This window comes from Rattus norvegicus, chromosome 15 (assembly GCF_021556685.1).
Source record: "Rattus norvegicus strain SHRSP/BbbUtx chromosome 15, alternate assembly SHRSP_T2T, whole genome shotgun sequence".
NCBI classification, from domain to species: Eukaryota; Metazoa; Chordata; class Mammalia; order Rodentia; family Muridae; genus Rattus; species Rattus norvegicus.
Window position 1 is genome coordinate 6395009 of NC_141548.1, and position 27151 is coordinate 6422159.

At 43.6% G+C, this 27151-nt stretch overlaps 1 protein-coding gene and 1 pseudogene across 1 annotated transcript; both read right to left on the minus strand.

Annotated features, from left to right (window-relative positions):
* Positions 1 to 1468: 1468 nt before the first annotated feature.
* On the minus strand, positions 1469 to 7878 carry LOC148000737 (glutaredoxin-1 pseudogene; annotated as a pseudogene).
* A 4934-nt stretch (positions 7879 to 12812) lies between these two features.
* On the minus strand, positions 12813 to 22989 carry LOC148000738 (disks large homolog 5-like). Its single transcript, XM_087587005.1, has 7 exons — positions 22764 to 22989; positions 20178 to 20354; positions 19825 to 20052; positions 18923 to 19085; positions 17641 to 17772; positions 17007 to 17183; positions 12813 to 13393 (listed from the first exon to the last, which is right to left on the minus strand). Exons 3-7 carry the CDS (start codon positions 19973 to 19975, stop codon positions 13309 to 13311), a joined length of 708 nt encoding a protein of 235 aa, XP_087443131.1. The 5' UTR covers positions 19976 to 20052; positions 20178 to 20354; positions 22764 to 22989; the 3' UTR covers positions 12813 to 13308.
* Between the last annotated feature and the right edge of the window lie 4162 nt (positions 22990 to 27151).

Below are 27151 nucleotides of genomic sequence, written 5' to 3' on the forward strand. Positions count from 1 at the left end.
TGTAGCAGGCAGGAGGTTAGAAACACAATAAGCTGATTTGGGGAGCTGAGCTATGACTAAAGGCACCTGAGCAACTGAGCTGAGGGCAGATTTAGAGGTGCTGAGTTGGGAGTAAAAAGGAGGGCATCCTATTTGGAGGAGGCTTAGAAGAACCTGTCCACTGAGCCATCTCATCAAAAGTATCTTAATGTGTGTGTCTTTTATGTGCAATCCAAAGAAACCTGATGGCTTGGTCTGCCTAGAGCTTAAAGTGAGGCAGTAGAAACAACACTCTACAGAGTCCTATGTGAGCAATCCATGGGCATTAAGGAGCGAATCCAAAGTCACCTTGACTAAGAGAGTTAGAGCTGACCCAGATGTAGCTTTTCACTATAACCATCCCTTCCTTTTGATCTTTTAGTGTGCCATTTGTTCAAGAATATTAGTGAGGAGGAGAATATGACTCTAAAGGTTATTCTTGGTTGTTAAATTGTCTTCATCTGAGATTACCAAACCACAAAAGTAGAGGGGAAATCTGTGAGGGATTTCCGTTTAATGTAAATTCAAATTTACTTGTAATCTGGATATTTGAGGTAGGAAGTCATACCTTTAACCCAGAACTTTAATCCTGATCTTCTTTTTTCTTTTTTAGTCATCTACAGATACATCATTATTAGGAATGTGTCCTTCTCACTGGAGACCAGAGAAGAGACCTACAGTTCTATGATACTTAAATGTCATAGCAAGACATCAAAACAAAATGTCAAAGTGTGAATGGAGGAAATTATTTAGGACAGTGTTTTGCAAACAAGTTTTGATACAGATATTCTTGGTAGGAGAGCTCTGCAATTTTGCATTTCATATTTGACTTTGCTGGTACTCTGACTAGGATCAACATAAAACTTCTTGGGATTTTCTTAATCTCCTTTACGAATAGAGATGAATGCACCATCAGCTCTGTCATCTATGTTATTATGGCTACAGTGAGGACCAAGTATGCTAAAGCTCTTCATCTGATTTTTCAAACAGCGTGCTCATACAAGTGTGAACTTCTGTGGGTTGTGGGAGGGCAAGGTTGAGAACACTGGCTGAGAGCTGTGAATGGAGAAGTGGGACGGTGCATGCAGGAGGGAGGGAAAGGCCTGAGTGTGGCTCATGAACAAATTCACAATATCCATTGATTTAATAACCATTCAGGAAGTGGACTTCTGCAAAATGACTTCAGCTGACCAGCATGGCGGGAAACCAGAAACAGATTCAATGGGGATTTAGATCAACTGGATGGGAAACATGGGCTTAGAGGCAGAGACGTGTCAGCACATGAAGAGTGGAAAATCAAGCCAGTGTGGTCTGTTAAGCTTCTCATCCCCATGGTTAGAGGCAAACAGCAACAAGTTTTAGCACTGAGGAAAAGAAGAAATAAAAGCCAATTTGTTGAAAATCCCCATCACCAAAAAGTAGTGACATCCTCTGTGATGCACATCATCTCTCAGGGGCACGGGCCATCGGAATGGCTGGATGATGGCTCTCGGCATGGGCTCTGCCTGCACCCCTTTCCTAACTGCAGAGCTCAAATCTGCTTCAGCTGGGTCATCAGCTCCCCATTCTGTTGCATGGAGATCAGATCGCTGCGTCTGCATATGCAGTATTGTAAGACTCTCAGAGAGAATCTTCCCTCAGGAGGGAGATCCTCAAGCCCAATGACCAGACCGAGTCCACAGGCTGCAATCTGCAAGAGGATTTTTATTGATCAGGATACACAGGTATCTGTGGGCGTCCCAGTCAATTCGGAAGACTGGCGCGCCTAGCAGAGCCAGGGTGGGCTTTTTATAGTATTTTGGGGAGCAGAAGCAGGCTTACAGAAGCAGATGCATGGTTACAGGGATGTGATTGGTGGAGTAAATGAGGCATACGTGTATGTTACCTATTTTGGCTATAATCATAACAGTGAGTTAGCAAAAAGTACATGGTGGTCAGGGCTTCCGGGGGGTCAGGGACTTTTTCTTTTTTCTGCCAGGTGGCCCATGGAGCAGTGCCCATAATTTAGTCTGGTTTCTGCATTTTGTTTTCTTTTATGGTCTGTTTCATCTAAATGATGGGTCAGCTTGTCCCACATATCTAAAAACTTACTTTTTACTTCTATAGTTGAGGGCCTTGGGCTTGTACAATTCCCTTTCTGGGAGGGGGTCTTTCATTCCCCCATTTTCTTTTTTTGTCCTTGAGTGGAATCTTCCACTCAACTTGTTTTAGGTACCTCTGGTTTTTTTTTTTTCACCATCTGATACTGTTTTCTCAGCACAAAAGTTTGAATGACTGAAAGTCTGTATCTCTTATTATTCCTGTCTGATCTGCATAGAAACAACATTCTTCTTTTAGTGTAGCACACAGACTCTTTCTTTAAGGAATATCAGGTCTAATCTTTTCCTATTTTGAAGGACTACCTCTGAGAGGGAGGTTAGGTATTCTTGGAGGTCAGCTAAAAAGTCTTTTTTACTCTTTTTATATCTGAGTCAATGGCAGTTCTGAATTCTCTATAAGCCTTGCATTGTAAGGCAACAGCAGATGTCCTTGTGCTGCCCTTGTAGCACCTGGATAGCCTTAAATAATTCTCAACTCTCTTTTGTGTCTTATTAAGTCTTTAGCATCAGGATTCTAATCTGGACACTATCTGAACCTATACACCAAGGTCTTTTAGAACTTCTAAACTTATATAGGTTGTGATCCCTGAGGCACAGTCCCAAGAAGTGTTAGGAGTACTAACATATGTAATGTTACATCATTTGTAATAAAAATCAAGCCTATCCTTACACCTATTCCGAGGGAACCCAGGGCAAACAGGCAAACATGAAATTCTTGTTAGCAACCTCCCAGTCACTTAAGTCTAGGGAGCTTTTTGAAGATCTGAGTGTCCCTCTAGGTCCCAGCTCTCAGCCCCAACAGCTAGTACGCTGCTGGTGAGGGCTGAGAATTGACGGCTGTCAGGGTGGTCAGCAGCACCAGGTACGGTCCTTTCCATCGAGGCTCGAGTGTCTGGGCTCAGTGTAGCTGTAGTCTCTAACCTGGAGCTGATGACATGTCTCAGGGGTCTCCGGGGCATAGGCTGCTGTCAGCTGTGAGCAGATTTCTTTCTGTATCACCTGTAGGTCTTTTAGCCTGGCATATAAATCATTATTACTATGACATGTTGGTTCAGTAACATCATCTAATACAGTCAGGGGAGCTGAGGCCCCATATAAGATCTCAAAGGGGTAAGGCTGAATCTGGAAGGGGTATTTCTTGCTCTGAAGAGAACAAGAGGGAAGGAGTGTCACCCAGTCTGTGCCAGTCTCCATGGTCAATTTGGTCAGGGTCTCTTTTAGAATTTTATTTATTTACTCTACTTGTCCTGAACTTTGAGGTCTGTAAATACAACGTAATTTTCAATTGACCTCTAAATACTTGGCCACACCCTGGCTTACCTTGGCAACGAAAGTAGGGCTGTTGTCTGACCAGATTACCTTGGGCATTCCAAATCGGGGGAAGATTTCTTCCAGTATCTTCTTGATGATTGTAGAGGCTGTCTCTTGTTTGGTGGGGAAAGCTTCTATCTATTCCTGAAAAGATATCTATAAACACTAGGAGACATTTATAACCATATTTTCCTGGTTTTATCTCTGTGAAGTCCACTTCTCAGTAGTATCCAGGCCGTTCCCCACGGAGCCTCCTACCACAGTCAACTTTCCTGAAAACAGTTACCTTTTGGCATGGTATACATCAGTGCACTATCTGTTCCACGAGATACTTGAGACCTGTGACATAATATTTAGTTTTTGAAAACGTCTGGATGAGTTTGCTTACCCCTAAGTGAGTCTATTGATGCATTTGTTTTATCATGGCCTCTGCCTATTTTTGTAGCAGGATCTTCTTTCTTGTTGAGGTGTACCAGAGTCTCTTCCTCGGCCTGGCTGGGTCATGTAGGGCCCTTAACAGAGCCAGAATCTCTTTTTTTCTTGCCCTCAGATGTCAGCAGGCCCCTCTGCTGCTGTCCACAGAGATGTTAAGTCTCTTTCTCAGTTCAAGGGCTTTGGTGAGGGGAGCGAGCTCTACTCTCTGAGTAGAAGTGCCTTCTGGTAGGGCCTGAGCCCATATGACTCTGTTTCCATCTACCACTGCTGCCCCAGCCCATTTTTTCCTTCTGTAAGAAGCTGCTCCCATCTATGAACCAGATGGCATCTACCTCCTCTGCTGGCTGATCAGTCCGATCTTTATGCCACTCTTTAGTGAGCTCCTGCTGACAGTCATGAAGGGGGGTGTCTAGGTCGGGGTCCGGGAGCAGGGTTGCAGGGTTTAGACTCGTAGGGGCAGTCTGGAATCACAAGGAACAAGTGGGATACCCGGCCCACGCCAAGGTCCACTGTTCTTCGGGTAGTCCATGAGTATCATTTGTTGCCGGTAGTCCCCTGTACTCAAGGTCTTTTGCTGGACACTAGCCCATTTGGGCGTAGGAGCACAGAGTGTTGGGCCCCCATATTCACAAAACAGCTGGGCGGGCTTCCCTTCTATCTTAGCGCATAGCCAGCACTCTAGGACCAAGAGGCTTGCCTTCCGGGTTGCTGGAGAGGCCCTTCTTGTTCTTCCTGGGGCAGTCCCTGACCCAGTGTCCTTTTTCCTTGCGATAGGCACACTGATCTTTAGCTAGGAATTCTCTTCTGTTGCCAGGTACTGTCTTCCTAGGTTCCCTAACTACTGTGGCCAGTATATATTCCTCTCCTGTCTTTTATCCCTCTTTAGCTCTCTAGCTTCTTTTTCCTTTTGTCTCTTTTCTTCCTTAGCTTCCTGCTCTTTTTACCTTCTTTCCTCTTTCTCTTCCTCAGTCTCTCTCTCATATCTTCTGCATCTTCCTCTACAGCTATTAGATGCTGTCCACTTATGTAACTACACTTCAACTTTACTTTCTCTGCAACTTACACTAACTCTCAGCAACTTAGCTTAACCCTTTAAATTTTTGTAACTTTCTCTCTTTATATCTTTTTCTTATCTTAGCCAGATTGGTGGGGCATTTTCCAGCCCCTCAGAGACCCACCCTTGGAGCCTGGTGGCAGACCTGGAGCACTCCCTACCTTCAGGGGTATTCAAGTCAACAGTCAAGAGTGAGGGTCTTCCATCTATGTCTGGAACATTCTTTCTGGCCTCCAGTAGGATTCTGTCTTTCCTCAGTGGTAAAGAAGACCTGTAACAGTTACTAACAAGCATCTCAAATGGGATGGTGAGAAAACAAGAGAATCTTGAGAATAGAGGTCCACTGAAGAGGACAAATAGCATTTAGTCACACAGCTAAACCAGGAGGACTTTTTGGGACAAAAAGGCTGTTGTAAAAATAAGCACAAGCTTTGTGTCTGTGAAACAGAACGGCAAGCAGAGGGAGCTGATCTGTTACCGACCATCTCTCTGGACTTAAGAACTAATAACAAAAGGATGGAGAGATGGTTAGGACCTGGGTGCTAGATACCAAGTGGCTGACAAAAGAATTGTAACCAGTTCACCTGGGACTTTCAGGACCTCAGTAGCAGCCCTTTACCAAACTGTCTCAGTGGGCTAAAGGCCCATGGAAAAGAAAACATTAATCCTGACCTTGGCCACAACCAAAGCCTGAATTCTAAATTTTGACTGGCAAAACAAAGTTCTTCACAGTTTGTTGCAGATTCTTTTCGAAACTATTTTAGGGGCTTCTCTGCCCCCAAACCTGGGGCATTTTGACCACAGGGGTAGGAACTGGCTGCTGTGGGGATAGGATCAAAGGCACTCTCCATGTCAATGATGACTAACAGGGAAGGTTACTTAATGTTGGAGATCAACTCCTCTCTTGGAATAGGGCCAGCAGATATGGCAGGCTCCCTTAAAGAACTTCTCTTAATGAACACTCTCCTTCTGTGAGCAAGTGTTGAAGGTCTGGTCACTGAAGGCAGCAACTGGAATTATTATTTTTTTTTCAGGGCCAAAAGTCTCATAAAACAACCACTAACTCTACGCTATCTTCTTGTTGTCAAAGCATCAACCCCGGCCGGCCTCATCACCTTGAAACTCCTCTTACGCTGACTTGGCCTGAGCTGCGCCACTGCCCACGCGCAGCCTGCAGCTTGCTAGCAGGCCTGCATGCTTGTCACCCTCAGCCCCTATATTGTCCTACTCTGTGCTGTCCCTTCCTTAGAAGCTGTGAATGTTTAAGCAACAGGGAGAATTTTTCTTCAGGATCTAAGGTAAAGCTTTCAGGCTCTTGTTAATACCTGCTTCAGACAGGGTCACTCACTAACCTGGAGTTCTTCATACACAACTGTTAACAGCAGCTAGACTGGACAAGGGGAGCAAAGGGAGGGGCATCTTTCCTTGGGGAGGAGGCTAAGAGAGAAAGATAAAACAATTTTTCTCAAGCAAATTATTTCCAAGTTAAGCACCAAGAGGACCAAGTAAAACTCCTTGACAAACAAAGCAAACAGTTTCATGATTTCAAACACAGTGTCATTCCAAGATTTTAAACACAGTCGTCTATCGAAAGTTCAAAAACGAAACAAAAGTCAAAAAGACACTCGACAATACCACAGAAAACAACCCAGACAAACAAGACCAAGACAAAGATTTCTATAACCAATTTCCACAGGTGTTCAAAGAAAATTAGGACACAAAGAAGACAAACAATTCCAACAGTCAGACAGACAGACGCAGCACGCGGCTTCGGTGTCAAACTGAAACCAAAAATTCAGACAGAGGCGACGAGGGTCTGAATCCTTCAGTGGATCCGGCTCTCTCCTCTCTCCTCCAACCCAAAACCACGAATCCTTCCGATACAGGCTGAGCCCCGAAAAACCGGGCTCTAAACACCCTTGGAACGTCTTCCAGGGCTGCGGGGGAGAAGTTCGAGCTCGTCAGCTCCTTCTCTGGCCCGCCCAAATACAAACGGTCTAGACCCAAGCCAAGTAGCTAAGCATTTACAGAACAAGTCACAAAGCAAGACAAGACAGGACAAGACAAACACTGGCCAGCTTACCTCCCGGTGGGTGGTCGGTGGTCTCTAGGCAGAGGATCTCCGATCCCGGACGAGCCCCCATATGTAAGACTCTCAGAGAGAATCTTCCCTCAGGAGGGAGATCCTCAAGCCCAATGACCAGACCGAGTCCACAGGCTGCAATCTGCAAGAGGATTTTTATTGATCAGGATACACAGGTATCTGTGGGCGTCCCAGTCAATTCGGAAGACTGGCGCGCCTAGCAGAGCCAGGGTGGGCTTTTTATAGTATTTTGGGGAGCAGAAGCAAGCTTACAGAAGCAGATGCATGGTTACAGGGATGTGATTGGTGGAGTAAATGAGGCATACGTGTATGTTACCTATTTTGGCTATAATCATAACAGTGAGTTAGCAAAAAGTACATGGTGGTCAGGGCTTCCGGGGAGTCAGGGACTTTTTCTTTTTTCTGCCAGGTGGCCCATGAAGCAGTGCCCATAATTTAGTCTGGTTTCTGCATTTTGTTTTCTTTTATGGTCTGTTTCGTCTAAATGATGGGTCAGCTTGTCCCACATATCTAAAAACTTACTTTTTACTTCTATAGTTCAGGGCCTTGGGCTTGTACAATTCCCTTTCTGGGAGGGGGTCTTTCAGTATTTCTTTACCTATGAAGACCTGAGGAACTGTTCTCCATCCAGTGAGCTGTTGTAATTAATCTTGAATCTCATTGGTGTTGTTAGTGGCTGTGATGTTCACAGACTCCAGAAGACCAGGTTTGAAAGGCAGTTGACTGAGGATTTCTTGGGTCTTTCTGCAATAGGGGCAGGTGGGCTGGATTAACACGACCACCTTCCCAGACGGACACTTGCAGTTCACAAACCACTGAGCCACGCCGACAGGCTGCAGCTTTCCAGGAAGGAACATTCGGTTGAAGGTGCTGGTCCCGTGTCAAATGGAATTGGAAAACCTGATGTCTTTGCTTCTGTGGACCAAGATCTGGAAAAACCCAACTACATAAAAATCTGAGGACAAGTTGTGAGAGGTTTGTTCTTTCCTTCAATCATGTAGGTCCTAGGAAGGAGCTCAGGTGTGGGGAGTTGGCAACAATCACCTTTATCTGCTGCCATCTCACCTGCTGAATCCCTCATTCATGGAACTGAAGAAACTCTGTATCCATCCTGGTATTCTGTGTAGATATCTGTGTATCATTCGTAGAGTGGATACTTTTGTCTGTTGGTTGGAAAGCACCAGTCTGGAGGGCTCATGGTTGGTCTCAGTAGTCCAGTCCAGGAGCTGCTTTACAAGAACCATTCACTGATCTGGAAGAAACTCTTTTTAGAGGCAGTGAGATCTACTGGAACAATATCAACCATCCTTCTCCCTTTCCAGTTTTGAACTGAATCATTCTCCACCACAGACCTGTGGTCTCTGCTGCAGGCTGCATCCCCCCAGGCTTCTGAAGCTTGCTCATAGCAGTGCATTTATGGGACGGCAACATGATTTCCTTACCACCTCACCCCCAGGAGAGTTTTTCAATTCTTTATTTAATCTGATGGGTCTAATCTACATCGTCACGGAGGATGAGATGTGGGAGTTCTGCTCCAACCCTTACAGTAAGAGATGCTGAGATATGATGCTGTACCCACTAATGCTGTACATGGACGCCAGCAGTTTAGACAATAAGCATGGCTGTCCAATATATGTGTTCCTACTGGTCTCTAGTAAGAGAGAGTGAGAAAATATGCCTTGTCCATATGAAGGCAGAAAAGAATGTGTGGTTCTAGAAGACAAGGTACGAAGGACTGCGTGTAAATCCCAGTGACTGAGAAAGCAGCCTGGAGCCAGTTGTGTTATTGAGACTTCAGACAGCTTGGCCTTTACACATGTGACACAGCAGACTCCCATGAGCAAATCCTTAGCCTGGAAGATGTAGTTATGGTAGCCAAGAAGAACTAACACAGAACTGTCCCCTTTGCCTGCCTCTTACTACTCTGATCTCCCACATCACAGGAGGCTGAATGGTCTTCCGCATACCCTGAGACGCAGCTCACAATGGACAGCGCCTGTCTTCAACAGAGCTTCATCGGAGCCTGCCCTTGGCCTGTGGTGGATGTGCAGGAAGTGAGCTGACAGGTGAAACGTAGCCTGGCTGGGTCTCAAAGTGCAGCTTGAGACTCACCCACTGTGATTGTCAACACTTCCATGTCTCCATTGGGAGGGCAGTGTCACAATGTCCTCCTACTGTCTTCTCACTCCATTCACATGCTTCATGTGACACAAGCTCATTCACAGTTCACAGGAGGCAGCATAGCTTCAGAGCCCTCATGTCTGGCCACAGAAGCCAAGAGAGCAATGTCACAGTTCACAGTGACAATGTAGATAAGCCAGGGCATTTCCTACAAGTTTTACTTTCAATTGTATCCTTTTATTGCAGTTTACGCTACTCTGTCTAGAAGGCCAGGTTGCAGGAGAGCATTTGGGTGACGTCACTGGGAACTGCCAGGGCCTCCTGCTAACCAGCTTTCCTTATGGTGACCAGATTCTGAGGTGCCATCTCCAGGAGGCTCTCCAGTGACACAATGGAACCCTTTCCATATCTCCTCCCTCTAAAGCTAGAGATTTCTCTTTGCTCCATTAGTAGTTACCTGCTCTGAAAGGGCAGATTGCGTCAGGGGCTTGGCATGGGGAGAAAGATCACGGGACATGGGGTGGAAGATTCTTCTGCATGATAATTTTATTCCCAGATCCATTCCTGTGACATACATTCCAATTTCCTAGGTTTTCCTGTTTCCCAAAAGGCATTATTTCCCTCCAGACCTTTAATTTATTGGATATTGGATTTCATTTTCTTATTGTGCATTCCTTCCAAGGTGTCTTTCTTTACATATATTCATGGATGTGTACTCACAAAGTCTCTGTTTTGCATCCCTCTCTTGCAATGATCTTGGTAACATAGTGAACCCAGTTATACAGTGAATATAAAACTGTAAATGTTGTGCACCTACTTCAGATGATAAACTTCCAAATCCTTTCTCAAAAAAATAACCAGATATCAGTGAGCAAAGGACAACGTGGACGGAGATTGGTCCTCTGCAGTTCCATTAGACGTCACTTCTCTAGTGTCCACCTTCCTGAGGTCCCAGGGCCAGGCCTGACGGTGTTAGAGTTTGGACCATGACCCTGTATTCATGCCAAATGTAAGATCCAGGAGGTTGGGCAGGGAGTGGAAGGGCTTGAGGTCAGGTGAAAGCTCAACTTCAATAGGTCCAGAAGTTCTGGAGGGAGTCTATTTGGCCTTGTCATCTGTGGCTTCTACGTTCTTGACCTAGTTGTGAGGAATCCATGTTAAAATTCCACCTAACCTCATAACTGTAAGAGTGTCAAACATCACCACGTAAGTTCATTGCAAATTGCTTTCATTGTCCTTTCCTTGCCCACTACCACCAGGTCCAAATTAGGGGATATTGTAGATAGATTTAGAGGTTCACTGGGTCTCTCTGATAGTCAAAGTAATAGACTTTACGGAGAACTGGACAGACAGGATTTCAAGAATAAAATAGTTGAAGAATTCTGCCAAGTGCTGATCTCTAAGACTTAGAAGCAATGGGGCGTGTATTCTAAACATAATATTATAGGGTTCAATCCCTCCTTGTATGGAGTACAGCAGGCCCAAAATAAGAAAAGAGCCTTTCCACCTTTCTTGGACTCTAATGAGAGTTTTCTTAGTGTCTCCTTTAATGTCTTGTTCATTATTTCCACCTGCCCAGAATTCTGCACAACAAAGACTCCAAACTACTCATACATCTTTGACTGTTATTCATAGGCTTTGGCCGTGAGAGCTGGGCTATTATAGGACAGCATTCCTAGTCAGTGGCAAAATTAGGAGGAAAGTTCCTAGCAGAGCTTTCTAGTTGCTCTATGATCAGTTTCAGTCCGATGTAGTGAGCTTCTACTCACCCAGAAAGGGTATCAATAAAAACAAGCAGGTACTTTTATCTGACTCTAGGAGGCCATGTGTCAGTTAATTCAGGTTCCCATAATTTATCATAGCGTTGGCTACCTGTATGCAATCCTCTCTGGGTAAATGATCTCTGTTTTTTATTTACATAGGTGTAAATGTGACATCTGGCTTTGACATCTCCTTCTACACTGTCCAGTGTATGTAGGCGTAACATACCTTGGTGTTGGCAACTCAGAGAGTTCTGTGGACCCAAGACAAGTAGTCTGGTAAAGCTGAGTTACCAGAAACCTGCCAATTCTTTCTGGAAGAATGATCTTTCCCTCTGGTGTTCACCACTAACCTCTGGCCTCAAGCTATTCATTTGATTCTTTTGCATCCTCGCCTCTTAGTTATACTCGAAATACACAAGATCTAAGGCACAAACCACATGAAACTCAAGAAGGATGACGAAAATGTGGATGCTTCACTCCTTCTTTAACGGGGGAACAAAAATATTCACATGAGGGGATAGGGAGGAAAATTTTAGGGCAGAGAATGAAGGAACGGCCATTCAGAGCCTGCCCCACATGTGGTCCATATAGATAGATAGATGGATAGATAGATAGATAGATGATAGATAGATAGATATAGATATAGATATATAGATATAGATATATAGATATAGATATATAGGTATAGATATATAGATATAGATATAGATATAGATATAGATATAGATATAGATATAGATATAGATATTAGATATGGATATATATCCACCAAAACTAGATAAGATGGATGAAGCTAAGAAGTGCATGCTGACATGAACCGGATATAGATCTCTCCTGAAAGACACAGCCAGAACATGTCAAATACAGAGTCAAATGCCTGAAGCGAACCACTGAACTGAGAACGGGACACCCATTGGAGGAATTAGGGAAAGGACTGAAGGAGCTGAAGGGGTTTGCAAGCCCATAAGAACCAACCAGAGCTTCCAGGGACCAAACCACTGCCCAAAGACTACACATGGACTGACCCTGCGTAGGTAGCAGTAAATAATATTGTTGGGGCAACAGTGGAAGGGGAAGCCCTTGGTACTACCAAGGTTGAACCCCCAGCGTAGGGAATGTTGGAGAGGGCAGTAATGGGGGTTGGACAGGGAGGGGACACCCATTTAGAACGGGAAGGGGAGGGGTTAGGGGGCTGATGGACAGGAAACCAGGAAAAGGAATAACATTTGAAATGTAAATAAGAAATGCCCAATTTAATAAAAATGGGAGAAAAAGAATAACAACAAACAAACCAACAAAACAATAAAGAAAATGTTCCAGGGGCAGTGCAGGGGAATAGTGGTGAACAATAAGGGGGATGTATAGGGGGATACACATATGGGGAAGGGAGAGGGAAGGGAATGGGGGCTTAAAGAAGGAAACAAGGATGGGGAATAAAGTTTGAAATGTAAGTAAAGAAATATATCTAATAAAAAATTTAAAAATATCGTTCCTCCAAAATTGCTGGAATTCAATAAATGTGCAGTTATAACCGATGCTTTATTATAAGGAATGCAGAGGCATACAGCTCTGTGTGTCCTGATCGTTTTTTATATTCCTATACTGAATGTTTTTATTTCCTCTAATGTATTAGAGAAATACTTGTGTTTCTCCTTTGTTTGTCATTATAAAGGAAGCTAAATTTGTGAGCACAAGGATAAAGCAAGGATAATTTTCGTCATGTATGTGGGATCCACAGAGCACGATACACTGTCTACATCAAGAGCACAGTTTCCTGTGCAGTTCTGGCTGGCTGTGAACTGATGGTGAAGCCTAAGCTGCATGAGACTTGCAGAACACCACTGTTGCCTTACACTTGTGCTGTTACAGGAGGAAGAACCACACATGACTCAGGACGGTCTTGTGAGTGAGGGTTAAAGGTCACATTGTTATTTATTAGCAAAAATTAATTTATTCAAGAACATTTTAAAGTTGGGAGTCAATGAGTTCAATGTATATAGCCTTAAGAATATAGCATATTAATTAAAAAACTAAAGTTAACAAATAAATAACAAAACTTCAAACGTAAACAAATAAAACCAAATGCATAAAACCAAACTTCAAACTAAAAACAAATATAACAAGTAAATTAGTCAGCATTCAATTCCTGCTGATTCTTCAACATATAACTCCAGCCTGTTGCTGGCCTTGCAAACACAGCAGAACGGCAGGTAAGATGGTAAAAATCTCCAAGATGAATGTAGACCTGCCTCACTCGGAGTGGTTGGTTGTTGATGGACAAGTCGTCAAAAGGTTAAACGTGAGGCGTGTTCCAGGCCACATCTCAAGGTCTTTCAAATTTAGCCCAAGATTGGTATGGTTACAAGGACTGAGATGTGGGAGGTGGTGTCAATCTTTGCACCCTCAGTGCTCCTGGTGGACAGTTCTGTCTCTGAGAGCTGTAATCCTGCTCTGTGCCCTGGGAAAGCTTCTGCTGCAGTGTTCAGACCTAGGGGTGGAAAAGGCCTGGTGAGAACCTGCCATGTCACTTATCCCATACACAGCAGCACAATTCAGCAGGATAATCCAGGATGATCTTTCATCTGAGGTCATTCTCTCATGCCCAAGAGAGAAGGGTAAGAGATCCCACAGGACTGCATATTTTCCCAGCTTTTAAAACTGCTAAAAATTAAACAGTGAACAGCAGATAATTCCAATCATACATATACATTATATTTTAATATCATGTAGCAATGTCTCAATGTCAGATGAGGAGAGATATGAACAAACTAGAAAAAATAGGAAGGCCTTGGAAGCCCGGCCATCACTGAAATGAAGACTATTATTATTCCTCCAGTGCAGGAATATGCCTGGGGTCCACATGGCAACCTCAATATCTGCAAAGACCCAGAGAAACAATATCTCAAGAAGTACATGCACACTGAAGTGATATTATACTTGGCAAGAATATGCTGCATGGAAATCTTGCCGAGGGTAGGCATTGAAGTCCAAAGGAGATACTCATGCAGAAAATAAACTATACCACTCCTTTGTTTATGTGTATCGTAAAACTATTTGTGGGGAGACCTAAAGGCACTGGGCTCAGATAATACAAGAGAGCACAGACTGGAGGGATCAGTACACAATAGCCAGAATCTCTATGGATCACATACACTTCATGGACGGAATTTCTTTTAAAATGGACAAGAAAAATATTCTGAGATGCTCCTACGTGACAGGTGCTGAGAACTATGGAGAAAGTCACACACCCAATAAGACAGTTTATAAGTACAGGGAATCTACTTGGGTCCTCTCATCCTGTGCTTTCAAATCCTCTCAGTGACACCGAAATGATGCTGCATCTTCTCAGACAAGGCCTTTTGCTCAGTGACCAGTTTTTGCTGATTCAGGGGGTCCTGCAGACTTTCCTCCATTCTCTCCTCATCCAGGTCATTAGAAGATTATATTGTCCATGGAGACATACATGTATACAGACACAGACAGACAGACACCCAGACATACACACTTTTGAACTCACCCAAATATATTTGTTCACATATACAAGCAGAGTATTTTGCAGAATGTGGTTAGTTTCCCAGTTAATGGTAATAGAAGGGATCACCCAGTCTACTATTGTGGCATAAGAAAAAAAAACCTGGAGTGGAGTAAGTACACAGTGAGCATAGCCTAAAGACAGCTCAGCCAATAAAGTGTATTCCCCTGAAAATCAGAAATTAGAAATGTGACATCTAGGCTGTTAGCCAAGCCTGCTTAGCAAGGTCACAAGGCCGTGCACAGGAGGCTGATTTCAGGAAACAGAGCACTGGGTGGGGGCAGGTGAGCCTCTTCAGTCCTCTGCTCACTGTTTCCCAGTGCATGCAAAGTGAGCTGCATTTTTCAATATGAGGTCCCTTTACCATACAGTACCTGACAGGGGAAACAAACTACCAGCACAAACAGCTAGGAAATCTCCATAACCACAATCCAAGGTAAAACTTGGACTGGGATGCTATCAGATATAATTCGAGTAAGAGAAGGCTAATTCAAAGCCAAATGCTGGCAGGTATAATCAAACTCAGCCGCAGTCCATGGAAGGGCTGGACAACATTGTACCTTTTCACTTTCTGACTGATGGACATCTGGGTAATTTTGCTTCATGGCTGCTCTGAGGTGAACCACTAAACACTAATGTGCCACAGTTTCTCTGCTCACACCTACTTCTTATTCTGGAATCGCTGTGTCAAAAGGTTGAACTTTCACAAGAGTTGTACACAGCTTCTCACAGGGCTACCCATTTGACACCTCCAGGAATGTCTGAGGGTCATCACTGTTCTAAACCCTCCTTACAGATGAGTGAAAATTTTTTCTGATTTTCACTCAGATCAAATGATTTTGAATAACAATGGTTAAGATTGCCACAACACAACACAGGGTGAGTGCTTTGGACGATTTTGAGCCTAAGGTTCTGTCTGAGGCAAAGATGTGATTCCACCTCAGCATAACTCCTGGACATCTTCTGCTTGCAGATTCAACTCTAAGCAAATTAATCTTTCAATTAACAAATTCCAGGCCAAACTCCAAAGCCAAGGTATATTCAACCAAGTTTAGGCCAATCTGGAAAGAAAGTGGTGGCAGGTAACGATTAACATAACCAGGATGTTGAGAAGACACAACAAGCCACATGACCTTCCAGTGTTACTATACACCGAGAGCAAAGAAGGCAGAAGAGCTCTGAGTCATCAGTTTCGACACTGAGGTATATAGATTTCACACAGCAGCCTCTCCTCACATCCCTGTACCCTATTCAAGTTTTCTCCAAGTAATATCAATGTGTATGAATAGTTTTCCCAGTGTAAATAGTTTGAATAGTGATCAAGACCCCATTAAGATTATGTTTTCTCTTCTTCTTTCTCTCTCAGAGTGTTTGTGGTGTGTGTGTGTGTGTGTGTGTGTGTGTGTGTGTGTATACTTTTACATGTTTCTAAATATGCACATATAGACTTATACAATATATATAAATATATATATATATGTCTGTGTTCAGAAAATTGATGACTTCACACACACATGTGAAAAAGCACACATATACACACACTTATATATATAAGACCCCCATATCACAAACAATTAAAACAAACAACTTCCAAAGTACAATATGCACCATAGTCATAAACATGATCACACATATATGTACCCACAAACACACAAAAAACACCCCCCCACACACACAGAGTCAGAGAGAGATGGAGAGAGGGAGAGAGGGAGAGAGGGAGAGAGGGAGAGAGAGAGAGAGAGAGAGAGAGAGAGAGAGAGAGAGAGAGAGAGAACAGAAATCATAAGTGAGAAGCAGAAAAGAATGGGGAGGCCATCCTGCTGGAGGAACAGTTGTTGAATACATATTAGGCAAAGGAAATGTGTCAAGTGAGAGCTTAGACACTGCTCTCCATCCCTTATAGAGTAAACCTGTGTAGAGAATGCACTTCTTGGGCACACTAGGTTGAGAGAGCTGGACAAAAATATCCCTCTAATCCTCACATATCTCACACAAACCCTCACCCTGAGAGAAGTCTTTCCTACATCCCTGTTCATCCAGTCAGCTCCAGGACATAAGCCACAGGAAAGAACACTAAAACACTGACATAAAACAGGACGGACAAACTGCTACTCAAGCTCTGTCACTAGAAACCACGTATTGGACAGGCAGAAGGGACCATTTTCAATGTACGGGGAAAAGGAGAGAAAGTCCACAAGCCCCATCATAATTGACAATGAGAGCCATTCTTTTGGCAATTGAACTGAACTCTAATCAGTTCTGTGCACTACAAAGACGGCTACCTCATGGCATCCCTCTAGCATAATGGCATGTAAGTGTGCAGTGTGTGATCAACAGATCCCCCTTAAGGAAATGCATTTTCTAGTTGAGCAGGAGGATTTGGTTGTCAATCCTCCAGTTTCTTGCATGAAGCTAACATCACAGAAAGTTTTGTAAATGTTCAAAGAGATGAACAACTGGATGAGACCTAGGAGAGTGTCTGGATAAGGTGGAGAAAGGTTAAACTGGTTTGACTTGGTTTATGCTTAGATATCAGGAAAACCTGCCCTTGATGCTTCATTCATCCTACCTGAGGCTGCTTGTTACACGGATTTTCATACTGGCTTCCCCACAGAACCTTGTTGTTTCCTTAATAGACTCTTCCAGTGCAATCTGTTCCCATAGAAGCTCCCTGTTCTCATGCCGTGCTCTCTGGGCATTGTTCTTCAGCTCAAACAACTCAGTTAGGAGGGGGCAGAAGCTGCGGCTGAGACACAAAGAAAAAATGGTGAATCCCAGCCAGTCTCCAACTTCCTCCCACGTCTCCAAGTCCATTACTCCTTCTAGGGTCCTGATCTGAAGAGAGTCCCAGATTATAGTCCAAGTCCACAGTAGCCATGGAGCATGACCTAGAGACAGGTCAAATGGAGAAAAGAGCCACATTCCAGAAGACTCAGGGCACTTCTCAAAAACCTGACACCATTGATTCAAGTTTTTCCCAGAAGAGGACTTAATCCCCATGTGTGCTTATTTGTCCATTTTATTAGAATGTCGCTTGAGGGCAATCTTTCTGTGTCCTGTGTGTCCTAGAGCCTTCCTTAGACACAGGCTTCCTGGTCTGCTTCAAACACTAAAAAGCCTGATCCTCACTTTACTTCAAAGATAAGAATGGGCTGACACATGCTGTGCCCTGTGCTGGGGTCACAACCTTGTAAGTTACTCACCAGTACCAGTCATTTTCCAGTGTGAGGTGTGTACATTTGACCAAAGCTCTATTGACCTGCTCGCTCATTTTCTTCATGTCGGTCATCACTTCCTGGTGCTGCATCGTGAGCATTTCAGACTCAAAGTTGTTCCTGTGGTAAGGCATGGTCCAAGGATGAAATAACATTATGAATGAAGGATTCAAGAATTACATGAATTCAGACTGAATCCTGAACTACCCCAGCCTAGGACATGCCACGCCCTTGCTTCTTGGTACTGGGTCATTTGATATTTATTAAGTTTATTATTGTGAACACGGAGACAGCAGTGCCAGGAAACAGAAGGAGGGAGCTGATTTGCTTGAGCTCCCTGAGGGGGTTTGAAGGAATAGACTAGCTTGCCAAGAACATTCGAGGACCCTGTGTCACAATCCAGGCTCCAACTTAAGCCCATGAAGACTATTCTCCTGTTCTTAGGTAACAATTCTCAATCATAGAATCTATTGCTACATGAAAACCCAAAGGAACATGAACAGTATTTACAGGGAAAAGAATTTATAACACGCACCAGGAGATTCCCATGTGCGTCCACCTGAGCAGATGTGAAATGTTCTACTGCTCACAGTGAGGCTCTCACCCTCATCATTATCATGCCATGGAAATTGACACAGGATAATTCTCAGGCCAAATCAGAACATAGAATACCCAGATCTTAAGTGATACACACAAACACACTCACACATGCATACACACACACAAACTCACACAAAACACTCTCTCTCTCTCTCTCTCTCTCTCTCTCTCTCTCAAATACAATTAGAATGCCAATTAAATACAAGGCTGTGGCATTATCTCCAAATACAATGAATAAAATCAGAGAAAACCAATGATCCCCTGTTGTCAGTCCAGTCACACACTGTGAGGTAGCAAGTGGGATTGGGTCCCTCCAGCCCTTCACAGGACCTATTGAACCCAAAGCACCTCCACGTCAATTACAACAATGATTGCTCATAATCAGAGCACCTAGAAATTCCCACAAGCCAACACCTGTCCAGTCTCCTTAAACCACACAATGAGAGCTCACACACTACTACCCTCACTCCCAGACTGTGATTCAATCAGGACACAGGCTATGATTTACGTTTGTAGGAATTAAAATAGCCTGTGCCACCATCCCATTCCCATCTGAACTTCACATTCTGATGCAATCAGGAAAGTGATTTTGACCATGAGGACACCCTGGAGTTGTAGCCTACTGTGATGTGAGGAAATGTGGATTTAACAGAACTTGCATTGTGACTACCTGTCATTTAAATTCTTTCCCGGGTAATCGGCCAGGATACTCCTGAGTTCATCTCTCTCCTTCTGCATCTTCTGGAGAGCAATTTTGATGTTCTCCAAACGCTTCATTCTCTCCTCTTCAACAGGTGTCGTGGAGGGTTGGGACGATGCCTTCTGATCAAACTCTGTAGGTAGATAAATACCAGTAAACAGGCATATATGTGGACACAGTGTCAAGAAAAACTATGCTTACTCTAAACAAAAGTCTGAGGATGAACAGTTCTACAGATACAGTGAATCCCTGACAGAGCAAGAAAGCTATCTTTAAGCTGAACTCAGCTAGTTCCCTGTTCCCACCGTCAGAGCCATATGATGACATATGCCATCATAGATATAGACCACACCTCCTAAATCCATTCCTCTGTCACTGAAATTCTAAAGCTGGCCTAAACAAGAAGAATTGGAGGACCTTCTCAGCTAATGTCTGATGTGAGGCAGGTAAGTCCTTGAGTTCAAACTGCTTAACATCTTGAATCCCTAATCATGTGTGTTCAAGGACAAAGTAACTGAGACCTTGATATATGACCAGGAGAGTATCCCTCTTGGCATCAATTACCCAAGTAATCTACAGGACACTGCTGAGAATGAAGTGTTTCAACAGCCGATCCTGGAAGAGACACTTTGTTATTCTTATAAAGGCTCATCCTGGTATTCTTTGACACTGCCCAGGACACTAAAGAGATCCAAGGAAAGCCCCTTGACATATAACAGTTCTTGGTTTTCTGTCAAACTAATGATCAGAAATTATTGTGTCTGGTCAGCCATTAGGAAGACTGAGGCTCTAAATCATACGTCCTACTCCTGGAAGGACCAACACAAGCCAACCTCCTCCAGGGAGCTCCCCTTGCCCTGCCCAGTACTCACTTGACCTCCTCAAGGACCTTTCCATTCGTCTTCTTCTCCAACATGATGGAAGGCTAGCCTCCCTCTGCCTTGGTCTGGTGCCTGCATGGATATGATTGTCCCTCCGAAAGAGACTGAGGATCCTGGAGAACATGCCTCCTCGGGAACCCATTAGGAAATGAAGGGAAATCGCTCAGGCAGTTGGTGTCACCACAACACTGCTGACATCACAGAACATTCTAGTGTCTCCTGGATACAAGAGAATTTCCAAGGAAGACACTACCGGTGATGTCACTGGGAAATGCCATAGCTTACTTGCTAACTACCTCCACCCAGACTGACCAGTTTCTGCAGTGGCTTTTCCAGAGACTCACTTTTGAGCCAGGGAACACCCATTCGCTCACTCTCCTTCCAGAGCTTCAGAGTTCTCACTCCTTCATTACAACTCAGTTGCTGAGGAGAGGGAGAGTTGTATCAGGCCTTGAAATGGATAGAACATCTTGGTTAACAGCCAAAGATCTAAAGACCGTGGATGAGGGATATTCTTCTTCCTGAAATGTATAAATCCAGGGTCCGTGCATGTGACATATAATCCATTTGCCACAATTTTTACTGTTCCCTAGAGGCCAATATTTTTTCCTACTCCTTTAAATGTATGCAAGCTGGACCTGTTGTTTCATGGATTGTGCCTTGAGAGGGGTCATGGTTTCAATATATTCACCCATGTTTTTTCCTGAAAAAACCCATTTTGTGCAATGGAAACTCCCTTTTCCTGGCAAAAAAGCTTCTCAGGTATAGAGCAAACATCAAATTGTAAACTTTCTGTCCATTCTTAAAGTTAAAATCCCCAAAAGTGAGGGAGGAACTGAGACCCAAGCGAGAGCCATGGAGGGGCAGAATGCAGAGGTGCTGCTGGCCAAGGAAGAGCAGGAGGAAGCAGAGAAGCTGTAGCACATCATGGTGCACTGGGAGCTAGAATTGGAGTTCAACCTGGGCAACCTGCTGGCTTCACTCTGAGGACCTACAGGGTGCTTAACCATCATTTATAACTCAGTATCTGGTGTCTCTCTGGCCACCGTTGGAACTGCATTCAGAGGAACCACAGACAAAAGTCATCCAAAGAACAATTCACCAAAATAAATAAAAATTAGTACATTTTTCTTTCAAAAAGGCATACAAATGTATGGTCAAGTCAAACAAAACCCAAGGAAACACAAGAAATGAAATATTTCACAACAACCCAAGAGTGCAAGAAACAGTATAAAAACAATCTCTTAGGGGTTGGGAATTTAGCTCAGTGGTAGAGCAAGGCCCCGGGTCGGTCCCCAGCACCAAAAAAAAAAAAAAAAAAAAAAGAAAAGAAAAGAAAAAAAGACCAATCTTTTAAATCTATAATAATTCTATATGTATTTCTTGAAATAGCAGTTGGAGGAAGCAGGCTGTCATGCTCTTATAAGTTCCATAGCCTCATCAACCCTTGTGACAATCTACACCTGTTTGATTTTTTCTTAAGCACAGATATGTGTGAGTTAGAATCCCGAGGTCTGTCTGTGATCAGACTGTAAACTGTAGTCAATGTAACACTGGCAATCATTAGCCACAATCTTCAAGTTTCCCTTGTAACATCAGAGCACTGCCATAACTTTGGAAAGCAAAACTCACCCTCCACCAAACTATCCTCCAAAATCCAGTCTCTCCAAAACACCAAGTCCATTCCTCATGCTATAAAGTATGACGGCCAAGCCTTGCATATGAAGGATCGATATTGCAGGCTCTAATACCTCACCAAAGAGACATTGCCCTAAATTCTTTTACAAGTCCGGTTTCCATGATAAGAGTTATATTAAAATATTATCCCAATCTAGACCTGTTTCCCTGGGTTGGCACATGCCACGTGTTTTCTCGAATGACTCCTTTTTTAAGCCAACATTCTATTACAAATATTACAAATTTTCAACCATACCCAATAACTTAAAAGCCAGTCACCTATAGCCAAGACATGTAAAGCTTATTATACATTTAAAACCAAACAGAAAAAAATGAAGTGACTACACATATCTTTAGTACTTAGATCAAACACCATTTTTACTTCTTTAGCTGTCATTTTAAAAGAAGCACCTTGTTACCTGTTGATTCCAAATATCACAGTCAAAGATTTCTCTAAGAGAAACAGCTAACAGCTCCATTACCATAGAAGCTTTGAAGCTGCTGGCACCTTTAAGGCCAGCTAGTGTAGACATTGAGCCAGCCCCCTGGGGAGCTTCCCCAGTGGACAGACCTAGGCTCCTAGCTACATTCCTCCATTGAGGCAGGATTCAGTCAGAGACACACATGGCAGTTAACACCAGAGATAACCAGTTATCTAGGATGCTGGGCTCCAAAGGTCAATTGAAACTGTTTTATTTATTTGTTCCTTTCTTGAAAGGACTTAAAACTAAATCAAGGGGGAAATCAACCAGCATTTAAAGTTTTCACCATTTTTTCTTTTAAACATGAAACACAAAACATTCAAGCAACAAGAAGCACAACCCAGACATACATTGACATCCATGGACAGCTTGGTGCAACAAGGACAGACAATAGACATAGAGAGAAGGAGCTAGATGGTGTCCCACCAAAGGGACCCAGATATCCTACCTAAAGGACCCAGAACCAGAAATGAGCACTTCTCCAATAGAAGCCAGCAAGGAGGCAGGATGTCCCTAGGAGAGCTCTTAAAAAGCTTAATCTCACTTTCCTTCTTTTGCCAAAGCATCTGTGGAGAGTCTGGGAGGAATGTTTTTCTCAAACCATTTTCTCTCTTGTCTAGGGTGTAAACTGTCTCTAATCAGGGTCCAAAGACTAAAAGCATCGATGAGAATTAACTTTGCTTCTCTAGATTTTAGCATAACTCTAAAAGAACACGTACACAAAAACATTTGACCATTATTACCTTGTCCCTTTTTACAAGGTTTACTCACCAGTACCCCAAATCTTTATTTTTCTTTGCACGTGCTTTCAATGCCCACGGTGCTTCTGTATCCTGCTTACTGGGACCTTTCCTGGCCCATTTTCCCCAATACGTCCCTCCTTCACTGGCCGGCTTCCTGGGACCATCTCGTCAGGTTGTCCTCTCTTTTCCAATCTTGGTGGGACCTCCATTTGATGATGCCTGTGTCATCAGGACACTCAGAACCGGGCATAGGCCTATAAGAGTTAAGAAGAAACACACACTCGGGTCATTCGTGTTAAAAGAAGGCTGTCCACGCTTTACTGAGATCTCCTTATATACCAGAGGCAAAAGCCGTGGAAAAACAATAAAGCAGGTGAAAACCCCAACCAGGAAAATAGGAAAACAGGAAAAATCTGCATCGTGGCAAGTCCCGGCCCCAACACAGGGGCGCAAACAACTTCTTAACAATAAGAAGCTGAAAGGCTCAGCAAGAGGAATGGGTGCCATGGAAGGTCCTGGCCCCAAATCAGGGACCGAGAGAAGCTGCCAAGGGTGTAAACAACTTCTGTCCATAGTAGGCTGAAAGGCACAGCAAGGGGGAAGGGAAACACTCCAAGGTAGGGCCCAACAGGCTAATATAAATATATATTGGAAAAACTAAAACACTGTATATGAAGGAAAATAATTAAAAAGTGCTACATATCTAAGCATAACATTCATAATAAAAGAAACTCAAATGACAGAAATTCATAAGAAATATTCATCATCCTTCTACATCACGCAAATGCAAATCAAAATTACTCTGAGATCACTTTTCACACTTGTCAGTATGACTAAGTTTAATAACACATGTGACAACTCAAGCTGACTGGGTTCTGGAGCAAGGGGAACATTCATACTCTCCTGGTGGAAAGGCAAACTTCTACAGCAACTTCGGAGATCAGTATGATGGTTCTTCAGGAAGGTGAAAATTGTTGTACCTTAAGATACAACTCCAGGTCTCATGTCCAGATGTTGATTTATCCTAGAATACAGACCCTTGCTCAACCATGTTCAGTGAAGCTCATTTATAATGCTTAGAATTTGGAAATATTTAAGTTGTCCCTTAACGGATGAATGCATAAAGAAAACGTGGTGCATTTACAGACTGCATTGCTGCTTAACAATTACAAAAGGCAAAAAGGAAGCATGCACTATGCAGGACAATGAATGGATCTAGTAAAAGTCATTCTGGATGAGGCAATCCAGACTGAAAGAGACAAATGGGATACATATTCACTGAAATGTGGGTGTGGGTGTTAGCTGTTGATTCTTCAATCTGTGTGACTGTATGATCAGTTTAGTGTGAGGGTCTAGGGACGTGGGCCAGACTGTCCTCATTTAGGGAAGTACAAGTTCACTCATGGATGGCTGAGGGACACTGTCAGGGATAGGAATGTGAAATGTGAAGAGACAGGGAGAGGGCAGCAATGGAGGGAACATAGAGAGGGAGAGTTAAATGAGGCGCTGTATCGAAGCCTAAGAGAGTAGAAACCCTAATTGCTTTTTAAATTGTTTTATAAAGGTAACTAATGATTTATTATGGGTGCAAGGAGAGAAGTTAAAATGTTGATTGTGTTCATCTATGTGAAATTTCAATAATAAGTAAGTCACAACAGTTATGGGTTTTGACTTTCAATGAACCTGTTACAGATAATGAATATTAGTCCATATGGAGACATCTGTCACCATCTATTATACACTAGTCATTTTATTTGTTTACATTTCAAATGTCATCCCCATCATTGGTCTCTCCACTTTGAACCCCCATACCCTCCCAATCCTCTTTGTTTCTAAGAGGCCACTCCTCCATCTACCCACCCACTTCCTCTTCACCCCTCTAGCATCCCCCTTCTCTGGGACATCAAGTTTCTACAGGGCCAGTTGCCTCCCATCCCAGAGATGTCAGATGAGCCAGTTGTTGCTACACATGCTCTACACTATATGTATCAGGAGCCATAGCCCGGACCATATATCCTCTTTAGTTGGTAGTTTAGTCCCGAGGAACTCTGAAGGCTCCAGTTAATTGATATTGTTGTTCTTCATATTGGGTTCCAATCCCCTTCATCTCCTTCAGGCTTTTCCCTAACTCTTTCATTGTGGTCCCCAGGCTTAGTCCAATGGTTGGCTGTGAATATCTGCATCTGTGACTTGAACAGAGGCACATTCGAGGCTAGAAGGAAGCCTCAGACTCCAAAGGTAATAGGATGTAATTCTGTATTTTCCCAGAAGATGGCGACATAGGATCCTTTTCACAAACTTGTTTCTCACTAACCTCTTAGTTCTGTCCAGCATGTCAGGAAAGTTCCGCAATGTGCTCTGTGACTGAAGATCCTTCTGCTTGCTGGAACTCGATCCGCTGCGTGGAATACTCTCGATCGGCGATGGGCGTCTGGGTCGGTGGACGCAATGACTCCAGGAACTGTGAATGAATGGACTGAGTTGAGCAGACATTGAATTCATCTGAGGGGTTGGCATCTCCAGAACCTGCAGCTTACCATCCATGGATCCAGGAGAGCACAGTGTGCAGGGCTGAAATCAGATTCTGTAATGGAGAGGCGGAAGAAACTATGGTTTTGAAGTATTTGTTCTTTTTGAAAGCACAAAGTGGGAGATCAGTCAGTTATCCTCTTTTTGCAACATCTTACTCTGAGCTGCAGGACATATACTGGGGTATATTGCTTTCCATATTCAATGGGCTTTTCAGAAATTCCAGTTTCCTGAAACGGCATGGCCCTACTTTGGTGGACTGACTGGTAGGAAGTGGAAAGGTTCTCTGAGGGGCAGATGAGGAAAGGCCAAAAGAAGAGGAAAGAGACAGCTATGAAAGGGCTGCTGGTGGGTACAAGGAAACAACAAGCACATTTCTCAAAGCCCTATTTTACTATAGCACTCTGGGAAGCATAACCACAAGCTGACAGAAACAAATTGTTAAAATAAACAATGCATTCGTTCCCATCCCCCAAACTACTCCGTTTTTAACCACCAAGGTCAATAGAAATTTAAGCCTCAAGTACACCTTCTCTTAAGGTTCCATACCTCAGCAGGCTGAAAAATCTGCCAACAGGCCTTGACCTACCTTGACTATGCCTAGCAGGCAGACCTTCTCTCTCTTTCTTTTCCTCTGTTTGAGAGCAGGAGCAAATGACTTTATACTGTGGGAGGATTTCCATTATCAACAAACATAAATTTTCCGAAGTCATTAAAGCTAGAAGGCCAATCATTGATGGGCAGGTGTGGTCAGGTCACTCTACCTAAACTATCCCATGGAGAAAAGTAAAAGTGACAGCCATACCTGTGTTTAGGAAACAAGATGTCACAGGTGATTTGAGTATGGGTGCTGTGTGGGAGAGAGGAGGTCATGAATCTAGCTGGAAAAGCCCACTCCACTTTTAGATGTGTTTTGAAAGACATATAATAGAAATTTAACTGCAACAAAATTTTGTCAGCAAATGTGCTCTAATGATAGGTGGTTAGGTTTTGGGGGTCTATTGACACAGAAACTGGATTAGTGGTAATATCTTGGGAAGTAGCTTGTGTTACAAGGAGAACTTCAGTTATCCCTTGCCTAGGCCATCTACTGTCTTCTCTTCTCTTTTTCCTCGTTCACTCTTCTATCTGGGCTGATGTAGCAAAAGGCTCTTCCCAGAGACAAGTCAAAGGAGAATTAAGGTGACATCTTTACCCTGTTTTCTTATAAACACATTGGACTGCGAAGGCTGTGAGGGAACCAGGCGGGAGGAGACTGCAAAAGGCAGAAGGAAGCAGTGACTGCACTGGTCGTGTTTCCCATTCTGTCACAGAAGCATTTTAAGAAAGGAGGGTTCCATTGGCTCAGAGTCGGGAAGCACAGACTCCATCCTAGAAGGGGTGAGTGTAGCCGTGAGAGGTGCAGTTGGTAGAAGTGGACTGGCTGGCAGGATGTGAATGAGACTCTTACTATGTGGGTGGAGCAGGGAGCAGAAATAGGGAAATTCTAGCTCTTAGCTTCCTCTCTGTGCCATTCAGTGCAGGCACCTGGCCTGAGAGTTATGGTGTTACCACCATTCAGAGTTTGCTTTACGTCGATTCTCTCCCCAAAACCCCTCAGAGCGACATTCAAAGGCCTGCTTCACTAACACACTAGGCAATTTTTACCTTCCTCAAGTTGTCAGTGACCAGCAGCAGAGCAAGGCAAGAAGGTTGCACGGCCATTTAGAGGGAGGAATCAAGGAGTGGTGTTCGTGCAAGCCAGAAGAGACCTACAGGAAAGCTGGACATCAAAGAGCCACACACATTCTCTCATGGATTCTCATGGTTTTCCCAGGGTGAGATTCAGATGCATGTGGTAGCTAAAGGCATTTCTGGCTGAAGCCGGTTTTCCTATGTGACATTAGG